The sequence below is a fragment of the Centroberyx gerrardi genome, chromosome 9 (genome assembly GCF_048128805.1).
Source record: "Centroberyx gerrardi isolate f3 chromosome 9, fCenGer3.hap1.cur.20231027, whole genome shotgun sequence".
Taxonomy (NCBI): Eukaryota; Metazoa; Chordata; class Actinopteri; order Beryciformes; family Berycidae; genus Centroberyx; species Centroberyx gerrardi.
The window spans coordinates 28,740,657-28,763,030 of record NC_136005.1 but is presented as its reverse complement, the minus strand read 5'-3'; the positions used below and the strand labels follow the sequence as shown (position 1 = coordinate 28,763,030).

The 22,374-nt window shown below is 41.9% G+C and overlaps 1 protein-coding gene across 1 annotated transcript in view; it reads left to right on the top strand.

Annotated features, from left to right (window-relative positions):
- Nucleotides 1-22,374, top strand: part of nos1apa (nitric oxide synthase 1 (neuronal) adaptor protein a) — a 156,633-nt gene that overhangs the window by 65,402 nt on the left and 68,857 nt on the right. Inside the window, exons 3-4 of the mRNA XM_078285628.1 lie at nt 3,020-3,112; nt 9,144-9,202. Of these exons, the coding sequence (XP_078141754.1) occupies nt 3,020-3,112; nt 9,144-9,202 (152 nt within the window). The remainder of the gene's footprint in view (nt 1-3,019; nt 3,113-9,143; nt 9,203-22,374) is intronic.

Sequence of the window (22,374 nt, the reverse complement as noted above, 5' to 3'; positions counted from 1 at the left end):
TGCAGCATGTTTCAAGTGTTTTGTAACTATACAATTGAACCGTGACTCCAAAAGGCCTTTATTTACCCTATTATGTGACGTTATTCTAGGTAGAGGAAACAGTCACTTCTTCTTCTTGTGTAGTATGGCAACCAAAACAAGGAAACGGGTTGATCCTATGTACAAACTAGCCAGCTAATAGAGGAGGTTGTGAGCAGTGCGTCTCAGAACCTCCAGCATATCGGGGATGGATTACACACAAAAACTGCACTGGGAAACATTTTGGTGGCCTGAGTGGCAGCGAGTGATAACTTTAAAGTTCGAAGGACTTCATTACCCAGAAATCATGTCAGGTAATCTAGTATAGTGGCTGGTCCGGGGTGGAGATGGTGAAGAAGTTGGAGTCCGGCAGTGCTCGCTCTCTGCTGTTTGTATTTCACTCAAGTTTAGAAGATTTCCCCTGACACCTGAATTTAATTTGGTCGAATGGGAAGAACCTACTGCATCTCAATTTGGGAGGGGGATGGAACTTCTTGGCGATTTAAGCTGATAAGACGGTTGTTTTTCTTCATAAAATTCTTGCCTAGTGCAGCATTAATGAAAGTCCAATATGGAAAAGCCAATATTGTCTAAACCTACAACACGCAGCGGCTTGATAAGAGTGCAGACGGACAAACAGAAATAGACAGACGGACAGACACTGCTTATAGCGAGTGTCTCTCCGGGCTACAGTGGCAGGTGGTCCCACACAACCCAATTACAACGCACTCACACAGAATACCATCAACCTGCAGAGGACTGTGGGAGACCGATGAAGGCAATCACTGGGCCACTGTGTGCGTATGCTTATGTTTGCATGTGCACTCGCATACGTCCATGCACATGAGATGAATGCATATGCGCGTTCCTCGATTCCCACAAGAACGTCATCCATCTTTCACACCTGCACACACACATACACAGGCTCTCTCTAATTTGATATGCGACTAGGCTGTTTTTCCAGCGTGCGTCTGTACAGTTTGGACTCTCTCGCCCGCCGCAGTGCTGCTGTTCGACAAAGCTCACAGCTCCATTAGAGGCGGCGGAGGCGACGGAACCTGTCTCAGGCTGATCTATGGTGTTTAAATTGACTGTGACAGAGGTCTGCCGAACCATGCTGTGTTCATTCAGCAGGGGCCATTTGTCATTTCTGTGACAAATCTGTTTATCATTAGTGTGAAGCCTTGAATCGGAGTGGACGGGAATGCCTGCTCCACTCATGACTGTGTAGACTAGGCATAAAGGGAGACAAACTCCACAATACGCATGGAGAAATTCCCAGTCCCATTCATAACTGTGATAACACTTTTAGAAATGTTTCGAAAATGACCTACGTGATTTGATTGTAAATCAAGCATGAGGCGGCAGGGTGGCCTAGTGGTTAAAGAGACTTTAAACCACACAACGTGTGGTTTGGCCCTGCTGACCCTGATTCTGTTTTGTGAACTTTTTATTTATGCAGGGATATTCTTTGCTAAGCGTACATGGATGGATGCATGGATGTGTCTGGCAACAAGCTAGATCAGAGACCTTTTAACCCAATGTGAGCCACATCACAGCCTCAAGTCCTAAAAACAAGAGGTTCCTATTGGCTGTTCCAAAATCTAGATTAAACACAAGAGGTTCCTATTGGCTGTTCCAAAATCTAGATTAAACACAAGAGGTTCCTATTGGCTGTTCCAAAATCTAGATTAAACACAAGAGGTTCCTATTGGCTGTTCCAAAATCTAGATTAAACGCAAGAGGTTCCTATTGGCTGTTCCAAAATCTAGATTAAAAGTAAGAGGTTCCTATTGGCTGTTCCAAAATCTAGATTAAAAGTAAGACGTTCCTATTGGCTGTTCCAAAATCTACATTAAAAGTAAGAGGTTCCTATTGGCTGTTCCAAAATCTAGATTAAAACTAAGAGGTTCCTATTGGCTGTTCCAAAATCTAGATTAAAAGTAAGAGGGTCCTATTGGCTGTTCCAAAATCTAGATTCAAAGTAAGAGGTTCCTATTGGCTGTTCCAAAATCTAGATTAAACACAAGAGGTTCCTATTGGCTGTTCCAAAATCTAGATTCAAAGTAAGAGGTTCCTATTGGCTGTTCCAAAATTTAGATTCAAAGTAAGAGGGTCCTATTGGCTGTTCCAAAATCTAGATTAAACACAAGAGGTTCCTATTGGCTGTTCCAAAATCTAGATTCAAAGTAAGAGGTTCCTATTGGCTGTTCCAAAATCTAGATTAAACACAAGAGGTTCCTATTGGCTGTTCCAAAATCTAGATTAAACACAAGAGGTTCCTATTGGCTGTTCCAAAATCTAGATTAAAAGTAAGAGGTTCCTATTGGCTGTTCCAAAATCTAGATTAAACACAAGAGGTTCCTATTGGCTGTTCCAAAATCTAGATTCAAAGTAAGAGGTTCCTATTGGCTGTTCCAAAATCTAGATTAAAAGTAAGAGGTTCCTATTGGCTGTTCCAAAATCTAGATTAAACACAAGAGGTTCCTATTGGCTGTTCCAAAATCTGGATTCAAAGTAAGAGGGTCCTATTGGCTGTTCCAAAATCTAGATTTAAAGTAAGAGGTTCCTATTGGCTGTTCCAAAATCTAGATTAAACACAAGAGGTTCCTATTGGCTGTTCCAAAATCTAGATTAAACACAAGAGGTTCCTATTGGCTGTTCCAAAGTCTAGATTAAAAACAAGAGGTTCCTATTAACTGTTCCAAAATTCTAGATTAAAAACAAGAGGTTCCTATTGGCTGTTCCAAAGTCTAGATAGATCAAGAGACCCTTTTTGTAACTGTCTCTTAAAAAGTCCTATATAAGTGAAGATTATTTATCTTTTTATTCTTATTCTATTCTTTAGAGCTGCTCTCTCTCTCTGCTCTCAGGCATGACTCATCATGGACTGACCTGTCTTTAAATCCCAACAAATATCTGGCAGCACGATATCACTATCCACCTTAACTCTACACCGATCTTAATACATCTCTCTGTCTGTCTTCTCTCCTCTCTGCAGTATGAGTTCAAAGTGAAAAACATCAAGAAGAAGAAGGTCAACATCGTGGTGTCTGTGGATGGCGTGAAAGTCAACTTGAGGAAAAAGAAAAAAGTGAGTGACCTGTCGTCTTTGATTCATGTTACTTGGATCTTACTTGGAGGAGAGAGATCTTTTACGTACTTGTAGTGTCATTTCAAATCAAGTGCAAAAAGAGTAAAAATGCAAAAATATCAAATAGTGTGATCCTGTCCAAATAGTTCTGTAAAAGAGTGATACTCAAAAGTCTGACCCCATTGCAGCTTTTCATTTTATAATTTGCTTTATATACGCAAACAGACATAAATACATGGATGGATAGATGGTCCAATGTTAATATTCAGTCATCTCATCCATGATTCATGCTGGTTTATGCATATATTAAAAAAGTGTTACTATGTTTAATTCATGCCGTTCAAGCATTTGTTTTTACACGTCTCAAGCAAAGCACAATGGTACACAAATAATTTTAGCAATTGTTGAAATAGTAGTGGGGCGTATGCTAATTTGAATGAGCCCCACACCAATGGCTGTACTATATTACTGTATCACTTTGATAACAATGAATGTTTGATGGCTTGTAGCAAAAAATAGGCAATTGTATTCAAATGCAAATAGATCCTTTTCAGAAACATGGTTGACATGCTTCTGCTTCGTCTTTGTAGTCGCCTCCGCCTGTCTGTGATCACTCATTTTGTCTTTCATCATAGCTTATAACACAATACAGGTGTTGTCATTGACATATCTTTCTGTTCCTGTTGTCAGATGACTGCACCACTATAAAAAAAATGTGATTTGACCAAGGGTCAAAAATGCTAACAGCCTTGAAATTACCATTAGCCTTGATTAGCCAATTAGCGTTATATGACCCTCGATCAAAGTCGTCATTTCCACAGTAATCTGTAACAGTCAGCACAGCGCGACTCGAGTGAACACCGACTGCTGCATTCACATTACATGGGAATAACCCAACGGTTTCACCATTAAGGAGGGTAGGGGTTCGTTAATATTACTCTCTTATTGGTTTAGTGGTTCTGAATTGTTTGCTTTTACGATTATTGTGTTATGTAAAAGGAAAAAATGGAGCACTTTGAAATGTAAAATATTGATATATTCTTGCACATGCTTCCCAATAAAACGTATTTGAAACGATTAAAAGCACCGGCTTCAAAGTGCTCACGCAGTCGTTTGAAGCCGCCGAAGACGCCATGACTGAAGTTTTCTTTTGATTTTGGTTGCTCCTAATCTGTTTTTTTTTTTAACACACATGCACTTAGTGAGTTATACTTTTGAGTTCATGTTTTGTCAGCAAACCAAACATTGCAATGTCAACCATAAGCAAAAAAATCCATTGCAGCATTAGACCAAACCGTGCGCTTGCTGCATCATAGATACAATGAATCAATTTTTTTTAAATTTTTTTTAAACTACATTTACCAGAAACACCATGTTTGCACAGCAGTGTAGTGCATCACAGCACCCCCCAAAAAAATGAAAAACAAGAATATACTTGAGTTGACTGTTAATTTGACTGGGCAGCCCGGCCAAATATAACCAATATTTCAAAGACTTACGCTTTTCACCCGTCTCTGCTCATTTTTCACACCTCCCCATGGGCAATGAATGGAATTTGGTCCCAATCCACGACCAATGCTGTAATTTCAGCATTATAAAGGGGCATAAAGTGAGACGGATGTAATTGGTTTTGACTTTCAACTTTACAGGAGAGCCAAAAACCTTAAAAACCTTGCTCTCCAGGCTCCACAAGTCTTGTTATGTTTATCCTCCTACATTTAATTCTCCCACTCAGTATCGCCTGAGTCGTGTCATTTCCTGGTCTTAAGGAACCAGTCAGATTAATTTCCTGCGCCCCGTATCTGGCTGGCAGTCGCAGGAGGGGATGATCGATCCTCAACTTAATTAGACTGCAGACAGAGGAGAGGAGTGGGGGCGGAGGGAGGACGAGAGGAGCTGGGAGGGAAGGAAAAGGAAAGGAGGAAGATGGAGAGAAGAGCGGGGCGAGGGATGAATAGAAAGGAGGAAGTTTTGGAAGACGAGAGCGGAGAAGAGACGGGGAAAGCGGGAGGGAGGCTGGAGACGACAAGTGGTTTGTGTTTTTCCAGGCGTGGTGGGGCTGACAGCTGTAATCCAGAGAGACGGAGCGGAGCAGACTTCAAGCGCCGAGACAACACAGACGGCCTGACAGGAGACAAACAAGTGGAAGTCGAGGAAGTGAAGTTCGCTCTCTAGTGCTGTCCAGTTTCCTTAGCGGCCTTTGTTTTTCTCTTTTCATCTCGGTTCATCAATCCCAACATCTACCCCAAAAACTATCAGAGCTTACCGTCGACTCCAGCAATGGCTCCAGCTGTTCTCTAAAGCAGTGATTCTCAACCTTTTTCATATCAAGGACCCCTAATTTAGTCCACATTAGGGCCACGGGCCCCCATTTGATGAGATTTTGTCTCTCGGACCCAAATCTGACGATATCTTTTATTGCTAGATATGATTTTGTCCAGAATTCCATGACTATCTGTATTGTAGGTATAGAGATAACAGTGAAACTATGATCAAAACATTCTCAAATTGTGTTAACTTCTTGTAAATGAAATAATGATGAAGTTTAACAATTCATCAATTTGCTGGGGACCCCCTGGAACCCCCTCAAGGACCCCTGGCGGTCCCCGGACCCCTCATTGAGAACCACTGCTCTAAAGCGTAGTTTTTGAGACGTTTATTCCTGTACTCTGCCTGAGGATGAGCTTCGAGCTTTTGTTGCAAAGCTGCACTTATACGAGCCTTCGTCCCTTGCTTACCTATCACTTTTGTTCATTTGTGCGCTTATATGTAGCATTAGTAAACTTTCACGTCTTGCATTCACTGTTTTTTATGCAGATTCCTGTAGTCTTTCGAATAAAAGTTGTGGATTAGTTTGAATGGCTGTAATCAACTTCTCATCCATTTTGCACTAGCCAGGCGGAACTATTGTTCATGAAACAAAATCAAACAAATCAAACAAAATCGGAAATCTGTTTGGTTGTTGACGACGATGATCGCCAAAAGTTCAGCTGTGGCCGACTTTTCTCTTCCGACAAGCTTGTTTAACACGTCAGAAATGGAAATGAATGGACTTCTGGTTACTTGTTGATTGGGTTGTTCCCAGTGTTAACGCAGGGTTAGGAACCACAGAATGTTTCCACTGTATGTACAAAGCAGCTGCCACCAATGCACCATACCATATAATCAAGTTTTAGTGCTATGAATTACATCCATTCCACAAGTTTCTCCTTGATCCTGCAGTTTTGGAAGACTGTATACACGTTACAACAAATAGAAACAGCAGATTTGAAGATACGAGGTTTAACTGTTGAATGTATTTAACATATGGGGATGCATTGACCTTGATTTGTTGTAGGAGTCAGATTGGGTACAGAGGCACATATCGGGCATACATTAGTGTCTCATTACCAGGAGGCTTAATCGAGTTGTCTAAATGGTCCTCTGAGGAAGGGCCTATTCATTAGACCAAAATAAATGCTCAATTATGTGCATCGGTGTTTGTGTGGGGACCTGAATGCCTATGTGCATATGGATATACATCTGCAATTGCACATATGTGAATAGTAGCATCTTTATCGTATAGAATATGTATAGAATAGTGCTTCCCCCAGAATTTGGACCATCATGTAGGACTAAAACTCTCTATTGAAACCAATACTGGTGAAATTATTTTCGGGTTAGCAGTTCCTGGAGGTAGACACGTCACACCTAGACCGGACGAGCGTCCCTGCGGTGTTGTCCTATTGGCAGACGGGGTAAATATAAGCGCCATCATCGAAGGCTTGATGTCAGATTAATTAGCGGACGGAATGAAAGGTCGGTCGATTGAATGGCGCTTTGCCTCCACCTGTTTTCTTCCTCTTGTTCGGCTCCCCGGCCAGAGAGCTGAAATGTCAGCCTGACCGCCGGCGCCCCATTTGCATCTCCGACCGTGGCGCAGGCGACGGAGGGACGGAGAGAGGGATGATTGAGTCAATGAAGCTGGGTGGAGATGGAAATCAATAGGAGTAATGCCTGTGTGCTCGTGTGTTGACATTTTGATTGTGACATTAAATTGGAAGGTAGATTTAATCAAACGGACAGAGAGACAGAGATGGGAAGAGAGGGAGAGCGTGAAACTGTAAATAGACGTCTTGAGAAGATGAGAATGTAATAATTATATTAAGCAACACACAAGATCTGATGTAGCTCACCCTAGACTATGACACAAGGCAATGAGATTAACTGAGTGCAGGCAAGTCATTGGGCTTATCCAGTTTTATTACACTGCTTTGTTCAATGCTCAATTCTGATTGGCCAATGAATGGATTCTTCATATCAGTGGTCTGTTATGTTTGACATCTAATCATATCACTCTGCAGTCAAGAAGTCTGGTCCATTTTAATGATTTCTAAGCAGACTAATAAGACTCATCTACCACCACATCTAATTCCACACCTTAGAATTGATCTTTTTTTTCTGTTCATTCTAATTTATGCACCAAGTATGTAACCCTTAGGCTATTGTTAGGACGTAGAATAACTTTGAGTCAGTTATTAGTGTCTGAATCATGGTTTATGGTGCTCAATATTTTTGAAATAATTAAACCTGTTTATAGGCCAAAATTCATTTAAAGGTCCCATATGGTGTAAAACAGGATTTCCCTTTCCTCTTTGATTATAAAGGAGTTGGATGTGCTATCTAAACATGGTGAAAGTATCAAAACGCACGGTCGCCAACTAAATCCACACAATCCATATTAGAAAAGCGAGCCTCTAAACGAGTCGTTTGGACTTCCGTAACTTTGTGGCGTCACAAAGGTTCGCTCATTATCATTTTTGTAAGAAATAATAGACTAACAAAGTGTTTTTTTCAAAGCGGTTGAGCGGTTGTCATTGTTTATTACCGGAGAGTTTTCCCTACCTGTAGCTGCCGGGCCGCGGTGTCTCACGTTTCACTCTTGAAATGGTTAGCCAATCAGAACAGAGGGTCGTCAATATTAATGAGCCTTAAAGACACAGCGACAGAAACAGCCTGTTCTTGGTAAGGCTCAGAGAGATGCTGGAAAATGAAGGTATAAAAATAGATTGAGAGTGTTTTTGGTACATGACACCACACACACAGCTTTGAATGGACCTCAAGACAAAATAGAATATGTAGAATATGGGACCTTTAATTTGATTTGTTTGATAAAAATATTGTGTGAATGTTTAAAAATGAATTATTAAAATAGGATTTTCTCACAACTCACAGCCATGGCAAGGACATTCAATCTTCAATAAATAAATAATCAGCAGAACTGCCCTCTCCAACACTATTTTTTCTTCCAGAAAATGATACACAGGGAGTTGGTCATTATTGCAAAATAAACCCTGACAGGCTGAATGAAGGCCCTGACATGAAGCTCACTGTACAGTATCCTTTGCATAAGGGATAATGCACAGTGATCGATAATCCAAGGGACCTCCCTTCACAGATGTTTGGATCAATTAAGGAGGAAGAGGCTCCAGGAGGCTCATCACAATAAATTCTAGTATCGCTGAACCATCCCCCCTCTATACGTGTTGTTTTTACTGATCAGACCTACAGCTGTGTAGCACAGCTTGGATGTTAACATAGGCTTCGACTGGGCAAGGTGTTGCACTCTGCCATATCTTCGTCTGAATCCAAAATTGATAATTAAAGAGAGCAAATATCAGCAAAAATTGAGAGAAATAGCTCAAATCTAAAACCACATCAGGGGAGCTAACTGAAAATCACCACTCATATCAGTACTAAGGCTATGTTGCTTGGCAGGAGAATAGAATTTAATTATTATTGATTAGTTATTATTGATTAAGAATAACTGTGTCCTTTTTTCTTGCTTTTAACAGTGCTATTATCACTGTTTTATAAAGCCACTCCACACTGTTATCTTTCTTGTTAAATTTCTACTGTCTAATAGTCCAATATGGGTTTTTTTGCCCATGGCCCACTGCCTATTTTACGTTTCAGTCCTTGGCTCTATGCATCAAAAAGTTTGAGTAAGTTTGGTGTAAGAAAACACTTTGTTTTTTATTTGTCTCCATAGAAGAAGGAGTGGACATGGGATGAGAGCAAGATGATGGTGATGCAGGATCCCATTTATAGGTAAGCCGGCCTTCAAAGTTGTCTGTTTGTATGCTTTTTAATTATTTCATTTTGTTTTTACCTAATTTGCCTTTCAGCATTTCATGTTTTCAGGTCTTGGGGTCTGAGAAACCACTCGCATACCTAACAGAATGCACTGCCAAGGCTCAGTAAATACACATCTTTTGTCTCTGTTGCTGAAAAGTTGATGTTTTGGAGTAAAAAGGATTTTGCAGGTCATTGATGATAAGTCTTGGCATGAACATTTAAGCAAAGCAGATGAGTTATTGGGTGTTTATGCATAAGCACAGCATATAGGACAGCAGGGGAGCGCTGATAAGATGGAATACAGGCAAATGTGTGCAGACCGAGATTGGTCTTTAGGGCCGAACAATACATCGAATTCATATTAATATTGCATCTTGAAGAAAGGCAATAATGATTGAGCTGAGACCGCAATATGGGCATTTTAAAAATTCATTTTCATAATGCATGTAATGAATGAGTGAAGCGGTGGGAATGAGAGAAAAGTCTAGAGATACTATGGAATATGAATGAATGTCAACACTGAAACTCCGTACTGTTTCAGACTACATTAAAGGCTATGTAGACTTAAAAAATGTAAAACTACACTTTAAAATATATATCGAAATATTGACGCAACTCATATGTTCAATTTCAAAACTTTCTACATCCATTTAATATCCCTAATATCCACCATTCATGTTCATTATCAATATATCTAAATCATTGAGGATCCAGTGTATAAAATGTATCATCATTTTTCACTTTTTTCCCCACATAAGTATCAAAATTGCTGTGGTGGGTGGGCATTATAGTGGCAGCTTGTATTGAGGCACCTCATTAGTTCCAGATGGATTGGGTTGAAGCACTGTGACCCCTCCTTTCCTCCTCCTTCTCCATGGGTGGTGGTGGGGTATCTTTTTTTGTTTGTTGTTGTTTTGTTTTGGGGGTTTTTGTTTTTGCAGCTCGCTCCATGATGTGACAGCGAAGGGGTGGCAGCTTCAATTTCACAAACCATTGGTTGCCACCAGCGAGTCCTCAGAGGGTCCAAAGCCTAGTTGTGTATAGGCGGGTGTTGTGCTGGCGTGTGTGTGCATGCATGTCTTTGTGTGTTTCAGTGTCTTTGTGTCGGTTAGTAGCACAATATGCATTTTATCTGCCTTACTAAACACAATTGGACTTTGTGTCCCTTAACAATTAATTTCCTGATTTCTCTTTTGTTGTTCTGCCTATTTATTGTTTCATTTCTTTCATTAGCTGTGTTCAATCAGACATAGGCTGCTTTTGTCAGGTTTGTCTTTGATTTGGTTTTTAAATTGGTCTTAAATTCAATTCTAGGTAGCATTAAAATGGTCTGAAAAAGTTTCTGAAACCTGCAGATACCATGTTCTATCTGTTTCTGTGGAAAGTGTGTGTGTGTGTGTGTGTGTGTGTGTTGTGGTAGTTGAGCACAAGCAAGTTCCTCAAGGCAGAAAAATGGATCTAACCTTCCATTAACTTCAACTTGCCCCGCAGCTCTCTGGACACATGGTGTGTGTGTGTGTGTGTGTATGTGTGTGTGTGTCTATGTATGCATACATCTGAGCGCCCATACATATTACTGCGCTGAAAGTATGTAACACATATTTTATGTGACATATTTGCACACGCGTACTTGTTTGTTTGTGTGTGTATGTTTGTGTGTGTGGAGCATGGCCTTTCTGAGAAGAAGAAACTGTGGTGTTAGCGCAAGTCAGAGGATTATACCCCTGAGCCAAATGGACTGCATGAACTGGGCCTTATAGTCACAGTCCTGTGTGATGGAACACAGGGTGTAGAAATGAGACACACACACACACACACACACACACGCAGAGGCAGCTGGTGTGAACTGGGGGCTCAGACAGATTCGTTGAGAAATGAGAGAAATACAGTGCAATGTCTGCAGCATTAATCTCTTGCACACACACACACACATGCGCACACACAGTCACACAGAGGTTGTTAAAACCAATGAAGGGTGCATGACAAAGCTAGCGAGGAACCCTCATGTTCTACACAGCAAGCTGAAGCCAGCTGAAGGCTGGTTTTACTATGGACACACAGACGGCCCTTATTCTCTATGTAATGACTCATGCATTTCCCATTCTTTCTGTCATGCACACACACACACACACACACACACACACACACAGAGGCGGGCACAGCTCAGAGCCCAGTTGGGGGTTCAGGCTTTTGGAAATGATTCTGTCAGAAAGATGGATTTTGCCCGGCTGTGAGTGTAAGCATCTCTCAGCTTAGAAAGTCTGCAAGATTTTTGTTTGGTCGGTGATACCTCAGCCTGTCCCGCACATCTGAGCCTGGTGCACAACGTTTCCTGATGCATGTATACAAAATGAGAGGAGTCGTCAGTCCCTCTCACCCTGCTGTGATTATATGTCACACGATACTTCAGTGACTATGAACAGTGCACCTCCCAGAGATCACCTGTCAATCAAACAGTGTGTCCAGTACTGTGTCGTCTTTTTCCTTAGATTTTCTGTTGATGCAGTTTGAGTTTCTCTTATCTTTGTCTGTTCAGCCATGGTGGCTGTCACTGCTCATGCTAACTACCCAGTTCTTCTTCTTCTGTTTATTCCAAACAAAGCAGAAACGTAAGACGCATCACTCCCTGTGCAGCAGAGGATTTTTTCCAGGAAAGTACCAGACACCAAGTGTTTAGAACAGCAAATGGAAAAGCTTTCATGAACTGGATACACGCTGAATCAATATTGTGTTATAGCAGTCAGCGAAAGAGAGTATCAAAACAGACATTCATTTATATGAAGATGCTGCGGATTATTACTTTCAAGTGAGTCAAAGTAATTAAAAGAGGTAATCATGGGAGTTTTTATTTCCCAGCTTGAGCATAGTGTATAATGATTTTAGTCTGAGAGGAGTGATCCTGTGCCCCGTGTCTAGTTATAAAAGAGAAGAAATTAGTTGGTAAAAGATTGGCACTCTGTAGCGGCATGCATGGACCCAGAATCCATAGAGGCAATAAAACATGTGTGAGCGATTTAGTATGCGCATCAGCGTGGCCCTGCCTCACATTATATAAGTCTAAATGGGGAAGGTTTCCCTCGGCCACGGGGGGATTCCCGCGTGGGAAAAGCTGGTGTGAATGAGACCTTTTTGGTGTTAAATTTGCATTAATGCGCTCGACGCGCTAATGTGTTGCAAATTCACATCCAGCCCTCCAGATGCAGGGAATAAAACGCACATCAAAGAGATGGGGGGGGGGGTGGGGGGAAGCGGGCGAGCGTCCTCGCGTCCTCGACTGTTTTTAAACGCTCCTGAGTGAGTTATTCAGATGCACGGCGGATAGACGGCGTGTGTCGAAATCACCGGGGAGGGTTTAGCCCGGGCGCTTTGTGTTTCTTCTGCGCGTTCCCTTTCATCTCCAGCTGCCGTCTAGCTGGAACGGCTGGCCCTCCGCCACTGAGGCTGTCCGGTATATGCAACATCAGCACTGGCAGGGATGGCACACACACACACACACACACACACACACACACACTTGTCTTGTACTTGTGATGATTTTCCATTGACTACATTCTTTCCCTAACCTCTAACTCTAATCCATAAACTACCTATCTTAACCTAAACACACAGCTATCTTAACACACACACACACACACACACACAAGAAGCGAGTATGCAAGTATACACACAAGCACAGACGCACACACTCGCATGGAGATGCAGGCACGCATAGAGGCAGACACATCCACACACATATTTATGCAGGCACACACATGATTTATATACACTCCTATAAAACAAGCCGCAGGGACATAAACAGGCAAAATGCTGTTTGACAACGTTTCTAGATCGGTTACAGCCATGCTGTACGATCGCTGTCTGCCCTCGCTGACCAGTGTTTGGCTGCTTGACTGTCCTCCTCCCATCTGATGAAAGCTCCTCACCACTTTCATATAAATGTGACACAGAACTGTGGTGGCTCTCAGCTGCTGAATCGGACACTTCTCTCCTCCAAAACGACAGTATTTTAAATCTTAACAGTAATGTCAAAAGAACACATCACAGAATACATCACATCTGTCTTATCATATAGAGGACTAACGGCTTCCTCTCAGATTAATTAAAGTTGGCCAAAGGATTGCAGCTCTACAGGTGTGAGTATAATACAGTATACTATACAGTGTCACATGAATGGCAAGGCGATGCTGTGTCCTCGGTCAGGTCTATAATACTGCCGTGCCCAGCTGTGTGAAGGCCCTTTTATATATAGACACCATTCAAAATGCAAAACATGGTTTTAATTATCCATCCATAATCACTGTGGGATGGATATGTGGCCCTGAATGAGCATTAGACGCTTATTCAGGGCCACATATAGTTGCCTATGCATACAGGGACACACACACACACACACACACACACACACTGAATGACTCACACTTGAATGTATGAGGCATGTTGACCTTGACCATGGACTAGGCCACAATGCAATATTCTCTTCTTATTGAGCTGTATAGTTCCCATTAGAGTGAGCTAGATTGCCTCTAAGGATCTGAGACTAAATCTGCTGTAGAGAAGGTGCATGTAGATGAGATTACTGTATACATTACAGGAAAAGGTTGCTCCTATGCAAATGCCAGTTAAGATTGATGCACGTCTCATGGGGTATTGGGTGGTGGGGTTACAGTAAAGGCCTCAGACACACACACACACACACACACTTGATTGCTTTCTCCTTTTTATGCACACATACATACATACTAGGGATGGGTATGAGTAGTCCCACTTTCAGAGCTCCGCAGAGATTCATTAACTGTGCCGAGCCACGCGTCCCTCCCATCCAAAATCCACTCCAGTGGAGCGAAATGGAGCTTTTCAGGAGTCCTAATGACCTTGCCGTACAGGACCTCGGCGTTCCTGCCAGCACTGAGGGAGTTTTGTCGAGGAAAATAAGCCTTGTGGAGGAAAACAAACATATCATCCACATATCCTGAGGCGACGCATATGCCTTGCCCCAGGGTACCTTCACAACAATAGGCTCAAACATAGTTATTAGCTATTGTTAGGATTTTTTCCGTTAATGTAATCTTCATTGAGATTTTCTTTAGCTATTTATTAGGCACTGCCTCATTCAGATGGACCTGCAATGGGAAGCATACAACTCGCTCATGCTCATGTTCTGAGACATTATGACTACATATACATATTCTGTACTTTACCACAGCGCATTTATGGTGACGACATATAATTAATTAATTCTCAGTTTATTTGAATGTGCTTTCAGCTCTCTGGTTCCCTAGTTCAGCTGCGTTCATCCACGGAGAACACAGTAACGTTAGGCTGCTTGGCTAGCTAGCTAATGTCAGCAACTGAATAGTTAGCAAATGGCTTATAGCATATTACATACCTACAGTATATACTATGTGTTGTTTTAGCTATATACTATATAGTTATGTACATGACTGTACGGCAGCAGACCATGTAAAGTAATATGCTATGTCAGATGAAACAGAACTTACAGCGACAGGGGAGAGGCCTGTTCCACTCGTTAGCATTTAGCTAGTGGAAACCAGTGGAGCCACGATTAGCAAGACAACGATCGTTTTTTCATCAATGAAAGCTATATAACATTGTATTCACATGGTGCAGTTAAATAGATCTTGTGGTACACAGTGGAGAGTTTTCAAATTCACTGATAAAAATTAGAGGCTCGGTTTTCTAATATGGATTGTGTGGATTTAGTTGGCGACGTTTTGATACTTTCACCATGTTTATAATCAAGGAGGCAAGGGAAATCCTGTTTTGCACCATATGAGACCTTTAATTCTCAATGTCTCTAGTCAACAATTGTCTTTAATGCGGTAGTTCATCACTAACGTTTTTCTGCAATTAGAAAATCAGTGTTGAGTGGAACTGTTGATCAGAGAAAATAGCACCACGGAAGAGAAAAACATGACTACAAAGTGGAACTGCAGCCTGAGTTACATAGCATATAGATGAAGAAGTTCTCCTGTCCTGTGACATCATCACAACTCATTTGCATGCAGGATATTAATATATATTAAAAAAAAAGGTTAAGTGATTATAAAGTTGAAGATTTAAAGTTAAATTTTTACAATAACATAACTTTTACTTCTAATCCAACATTCAATGTCACTGTTCAGTTTGTGAAAAAATTGAAAGTGCCCATCCATAGCACATACATCGCTCCTCTCTTCCTCTTGACACACACACAGACACACACACGGTCTGCGTCAGGCCAGGTGTGTATTGCATTCTGGTTGCCGGCTCCCCTCTCAGAGAATCATAGCCTCAGGGCAAAACCAGCAGGCCGGCTCAGTCAGGACTATATTAGAATCCCCTGGATCACACACACACACACGCACACACACACACACACACACAGGCACTGGCAATCACCTGAACATGAAACTTTTTTTTTTTTTTAGTAAAACACACAAAATCTAAGACTAACACAAACGTGCACATCTACACAGACACTCAAACTACTCAAAAACACACAAAATCTCACACAGACACACACACTATGATATGACTCGAGGCCACCCACCTATTCAGAGTCGGGACTTTGCTTTGCAGGGCCGGGAACTAAGAGGCAGCATCACAACAGCACCAGTCTTTCCACTGTAACCAGTTTCAAAAGACCAGTGAATTTTTCTGATACAGGAGATTTACACTATGTGAGCATAAAGCAAGCAGTGGAGAAATCAAGGGTCAGAGTGACTAAAAAGCCATGTTCAGCCTACTGACTCCTATTCAAATTGACTGACTTTCTTATATTATTAAACTCAAGGAATGATGGGATACATAGCACCCGTTGTACTTTCCATGGTTTAGTAGAAGGAGGTTTGAGAGTACCTCAGGTGATGAATCTGGGCAGTCCGCCCTTTTATTCCAGGAAAAACTCCAGCCTACATATGGACACCAAATGGGCACGTTCGCTTTCGTCTGATCCCCATTCTGTGTAAAACACAGTCTAAATCCCCCTCTACTCACACTTTGCCAAATCTGGAGGTTGTTATTGATTGAAAGGGCACTTCTGAATTTAGGAATACATATATCATCCCTTATGCTCTCGGATAGTCTGATCAATAATGCTGAACTCGAACAACTCTCTCCCTAAGCCAGCAACCAAGGAATTAAGGCTAAAAGATAGAGCTGCTCCATAGACAATGAATGGGGGATTGCTTTTTTTTGTATGCCTGTAGACAGTAGACAGGGACGATGTGAAAGAGACCGGCAACTGAGAGATTGCCTTTGTGTCTGGCGGGAGCAGCGTAGGCTGGTGTAAAATGACAGTAATGCGTTTATTTGCAATTTCTTCACTTATCTCCCGTCTTCAAGATGCATGCTATTTTTCATCTGACTGGTAATGGTAAGTGGAAAGTAGGGTTGTCAAAAATATCGATACTTCGATACTTACTCGATTTGAAATTTGGATCGGATACAATACTCATTTTCAACAGTATCGATACCAGCAGTGCTTTCTCTTAATGAAAAATCAAACGTATTATTTCTCCGCCTCTACTAGCCACACACACGGACACACACACACACCCTGCACCGCTGCCCACAGCCCCTCCTCTCACTAGTAGCAGTCAGCTGTGTTGTTGCCTCAGTCAGCAAACAATGCTACAGAGTGGTGCCGACGAAGGGGGGTAACACGTCAAACTTGGCGAAGCACCTTAAGGACCGACACCCCAGTCTTTATAAAGAATTTCGAGAGGTTAGCCAAAGCTCCCGTTTCAACTCACTGAAGCATTAAACATTTATCATAAACGTTAACGTACTGTGCACATTAGCCATTTTAGTTTAGCTAGCTAACCAAGCTACATAGAGCTAGCTAACGTTATCAAGTAGGTTTGCCAGATGCCCGGTTTTCGACCGGACTGTCCGGTTTTCAGATGCATTGTCCGGGCCCGGTCAGAAGGCTCGACCGGATGCTGAAATGTCCGATTTAAAATCATTCTGTCAATAATAATCCACTAATTCTAGCCCTGCTGATTTTTCCCTATCATTGGTGAGTATCTGTTGCTTCAACAAGCTAAAAGCGTTCTGATAGGCTCATGACTAGAGCAGGGGTAATCTGCTGTGTAAGTGCAAAGTTTTGAATGAGTTTTATTGGACCTACGTTATGGAGAAGCGTGCGTCTGTCCGTCCGTCCGTCCGTCTGTCTCTCTCATTTGCGCCGGGATTTCCCCCTACGTTGTCGGATATTAAGCGACTAGTTTCTGTCTCTGTGTTTGTGTTTTTAGGTAATATGATGTTTAACATGCTTGTACAGTATAAGCTCACTCCTAAAAAAGAGCAAATCATGACAGCGATCGACACCTGTCAATCAAAAATGTGTTGTTTGATCTCAGACAACTTTAAAATATTGTTTTCATGTTAAAATATTATATTTTAACATGAAAACAATATAAAAAAAAAGATCTTAATTGCCTCTTAATGTGTTGTCATTTTTTTCCCCCTGTGGCATCGAAAATGGTATCGAATATCGATATTTTCCTGGGTATTGTATCGAAGTTAGAAATTCTAGTATTGTGACAACCCTAGTCGAAAGGATGGACAAAAAGCAAAGGGAGCTGGTGTGTGTGGGCGAGGGAGTAAGGCAGAGACGTGGACAGATAAAGGCAGAGGGAGAGCTCTGTGTTGGTAACCCTTGACTTGTACTTTTGTAAAAAAAAAAAAGTGCAGAATTTTCACAGAAGACATGTTTTTCTCTCTAAAAAAATGAATTTAGCATCGATTTTCCCACGAGCATTAGATGCTTCCGCTTCAGACATGATAGCCAACACAAAGTGGGCGGAGCTAAGTGTCTCGGCAGGGCCACGCCCCTTCAGCCTACTGACTACTGTCTGAGCATAAAGCAAGAGGTACTAAAGCAGTTAGAACAACTTATATAAACCATAAAAAAATGACACTCCTTGCATTAGAAATCCGTAGCAAGCTTGTCCCGACTGAGTTGAAATCATTGCGCTTCAGCTTTAATTTGAGTGGTATTCCCCTTTAAAAAGGGATGGCTGTAACACTGTGTGTCTGTATGGGGCTTGACCAGTCTGAGGCTGACTAAACAAATAGTTCCACAGGACTTGACAGCCCGTCTTGGTTTCTGGGGTGTGCGTCAGAGAGAAACTGAAAGGGAGTGAGAGAGTGTATGTGCAAATGTTCAAGAGTATCTGTGTGTCTGTGTGTGTGTGTGTGTGTGTGTGCGCATACATTTCTGTCCAGGGTTATAACTGTTTTGACCTTCCACTGTGGTAATTGCTGTCATCTTTTCAGAAGCTGCCTGCCCACACTAATTCCCACCCAGCACTCAGCGCTGTATTATCCACCGAGCGTTTGGCTCTGCCCATTCGCCTCCAGTGTAAACCTCGCCGGTGAGATGTTTGCACACGCTCAGTTACAATCAATCTCAGCTTGTGTTTGTGTGTGTTCTAAACACACCCCGCTAACGCGATATGGGAAAAACACGCGCTGATATGGAGTATACACACACTTATACACACATACTGGCCCATGTAGATGAAGTTGCTTCCCAACCTCATTCCGTCCTACACAATCGCTGTCTCAGCAGCAGTGCTGTTCCTCTGTGCTCCGAGCTAATGGTCTGTCCAGTCGAATTTGATAGCGTGCTCCCTCGCCCGGGGGGGGGGGGGGAGGAAACCCCATAGCATTAGGAGAAATGGACAGGACCATTCCACTAGTATGCCTGTAATAACTGTGCTGAACCTTTGAACATTTAACTTATACAGCAAAAATATTTCAGAGAATTCAGAGCCAAACATGAAAAAGAAATGCAGTAATGCAAAAGTCCCTATTTGAATATTATAGGAATACCATAGGAGTCCTTCAATTAAACGATACCATAGAACAGTGGCTCTCAACGTGGGGTCCAGGGACCACCAGGGGTCCTTGAGGGGGTTCCAGGGGGTCCCCAGCAAACTGATGAATTGTTAAACTTCAGCATTATTTCACTTACAAGAAGCTAACACAATTAGAGAATGTAGAAGAAAGACTATTTTGATCATAGTTTCCCCGTTATCTCTCTACCTACAATACAGATAGTCATGGAATTCTGGACAAAATCATATCTGACAATAAAAATATTCTCAGATTTGGGTCTGAGAGACAAAATCTCATCAGATTTGGACTAAATTAGGGGTCCTTGATATAAAAAAGGTTGACAATCACTGCCATTGAAGATACAAATACTATCAAAGTTCACAATAAGTTCACTATTGAGCGCCACATATACACTTGAGCCCCTGAATATGAATATTCAAGGAACATTAGAATGACATTATGTTAGGAATTGCTCTAGTCAGTATCAAGAACTGCAGGCTGCTTGCCATAATACAGTCATTTCTTTGAGCACTCTATTTGCAGTTAAAATCTATCTTAACTGTTTATGAATACCTCTGGTATTTTGTGCCCACCGAAGCCAGAATCCCATCTTTTTTTTTTCAGCCTGGACTCATGAAAAAACAACCGTAGGCTCTTAATAGTTATTCTAAAAATGCAGGAGAATAGCTTTTCAGGCGGCCAGTAGAGACTCTTCCCACTCCCAGTGTCAGCGGGGCCCCGCTGCTCTCTTCTGCTCGCCTTATTACAAGCGCTGGGCCCCCGTCCAAATACTGCCATAAACATGAGCCAGACTTAATCATTGACAGTCTGAACACATAACAGTACCCCACCCCCCTCCACCACCCCAGAGCTTGGCCAGCCTCCCTCTCATCCCAGTGTGATTCATGAATGCGAAATAAAAAAAAAACAACAACCCTCAAATAAAACATCTGTACAGCAGCGGGAGCCCGATAAAGCCTCCGCAGCTGTTTTCAGGTCAGGCAGTAGCCCGCTACTCGCGCTTTGACTGGCGTTTTTTAATATCGCGACTTGAACGGACGACAGCGCTCGCACCTCTTAAGTCGTCTTTCATCGTTCCGCTCCCGAGGAAACAAGGGTGTCACCTGTTTAAACGACCGGAGACGACCGGAGACCTGTTGCTTTAATTTCTATTCTAATGAAGGTCTTTGAACGTGTGCTTTCTACGCACTTATGATTCAAGGGACGACGCACGCTGCTCGCCTCCTTTATTCAAATTGCGTGCTAAATCCCACAGTTGACGCCGAACATATGCCGCATACCAAATCCCTCATCAGAGTGCGGCCCTGTGCGTTGTGATCTGTTCTACTTACCCATCTAATAGACAGTCTGACTCATTCCACCTCTCTCAGTGGAGCAGAAGATCAGTTGATGATGCAGCGGCCATGGCTTTTCATTATGTTTCAGCCCAGTTGGAATTCCATCGCACCTATGCTCTTGTTCTTTTCGTAGGCCATAGCTTGGTCTTTAACGCCGTCATTCCTGCTCTATTAAAGGACTCGACTTTTACTTTTTGGGAGTTTGGTATCGGTTTTTCTTCTATGGCCTGTTGATTCATAGATTCACTCAAATCTCAATCTAACTTTTCTCACATCCCGTGTAAACAGAATGCGTTACTCTCGAATTCTTGTGGGAAGAGAGATCTTCTACCGTTAAAAAGGTCATTCTTTTTGTCGCATTTTCTGTCTATTTTACCAGCAGTGGCATGTGCTTAAGTAGGGGGCCGGGCCATGTGTCTATTTTGATTTGTTGTTGTAATCACATTGCTGAATGATAGAGGTCAGCATATGTGATAAAGGTCAGCCAGAAAATACAACATTGTACCTTTAACAGTTCATTTTCTTAATTTCTTTTTCTTACTCCATGTATAATTTCAGAACTTTCATTAGCTACGTTCAGTCAGAAATAGGCTGGGGTTTGTTTCTTTATTTTGGTTTCTGAATTGGTCTTAAATTCAAATCCAAGTAGCATTAGAAAGGTCTTAAAAAGTCTTAAAGGTCCCATATGGTGTCAAACAGGATTCCCTTGCCTCTTTGATTATAAAGGAGTTGGATGGTCTATCTAAACATGGTGAAAGTATCAAAACACACGGTCACCAACTAAATCCACACAATCCATATTAGAAAAGCGAGCCTCTAAACGAGCCGTTTGGACTTCCGTAACTTTGTGGCGTCACAAAGGTTCGCTCATTATCATTTTTGTAAGAAATAATAGACTAACAAAGTGTTTTTTTCAAAGCGGTTGAGCGGTTGTCATTGTTTATTACCGGAGAGTTTTCCCTACCTGTAGCTTCACTCTTGAAACGGTTAGCCAATCAGAACAGAGGGTCGTTAATATTAATGAGCCTTAAAGACACAGCGACAGAAACATTCTGTTCTTGGTAAGGCTCAGAGAGATGCTGGAAAATGAACGCGTAAAAATGGATTGAGAGTGTTTTTGGTACATGACACCACACACACAGCTTTGAATGGACCTCAAGACAGAAAACAAAACACTGGAAAGTGGAGAATATGGAACCTTTAAATTTGGCTTTCTGAAACTTACAGACACCCTGATATTAACAAAACCAAAGAATTGGCATTTGGCTTTCACAAACAAATGCAGTCAATCGACCGGCCAGTTAAACTTTTAACTTTTTAGGATCCATACTATCCGAAAATACAATGCTCTGATAAGTGAAGCTCATCAGACATCATCAGCAGAGGTTCGGAGGCAGCAAAACAGCAATGCATTTCTACAGGGCGGTTATTTGTATCTAGAATGAGCTTCCTCGTAACCGTTAGCTATGGCAATACAACACGGAAAGAACAGCAGTAACTGGAGAAAACGGTTTGTACGGCTGCCAAGATCATTGGATTTTACTCTGCCCACTAATAACTCAATAGACTCCAAATGAAACAAAAAGGCTGGAAATTGTTACAGGACTTTCCTTCCCAGCCAGAGTTTTTATTGCGCCCCTAACCTCTGTTTGTTGTCTTTTCCCTTCAAATGCTTTCACAAATCACACCTAACCCGAGGCGGTCCACGAAAACAACTAGTTCATCTCTTAGCAGTTCTTGTTTAATTTGTTTCTGGTATTCACTGTGGGTCATGCCAAGAAACATTCTTAAAAAATGTTTGGAATCTTGAAACTGGTGTATTGATCGTCTCAGACCCCACTCGGGAGCGTACGGCACTGTGTTATTATCATCGCTAACACTTAAAGAGATTGCATTTGCTGAGAATTTAAGTGCTTCAGTTTGTGGCCCTATAATTTTGGG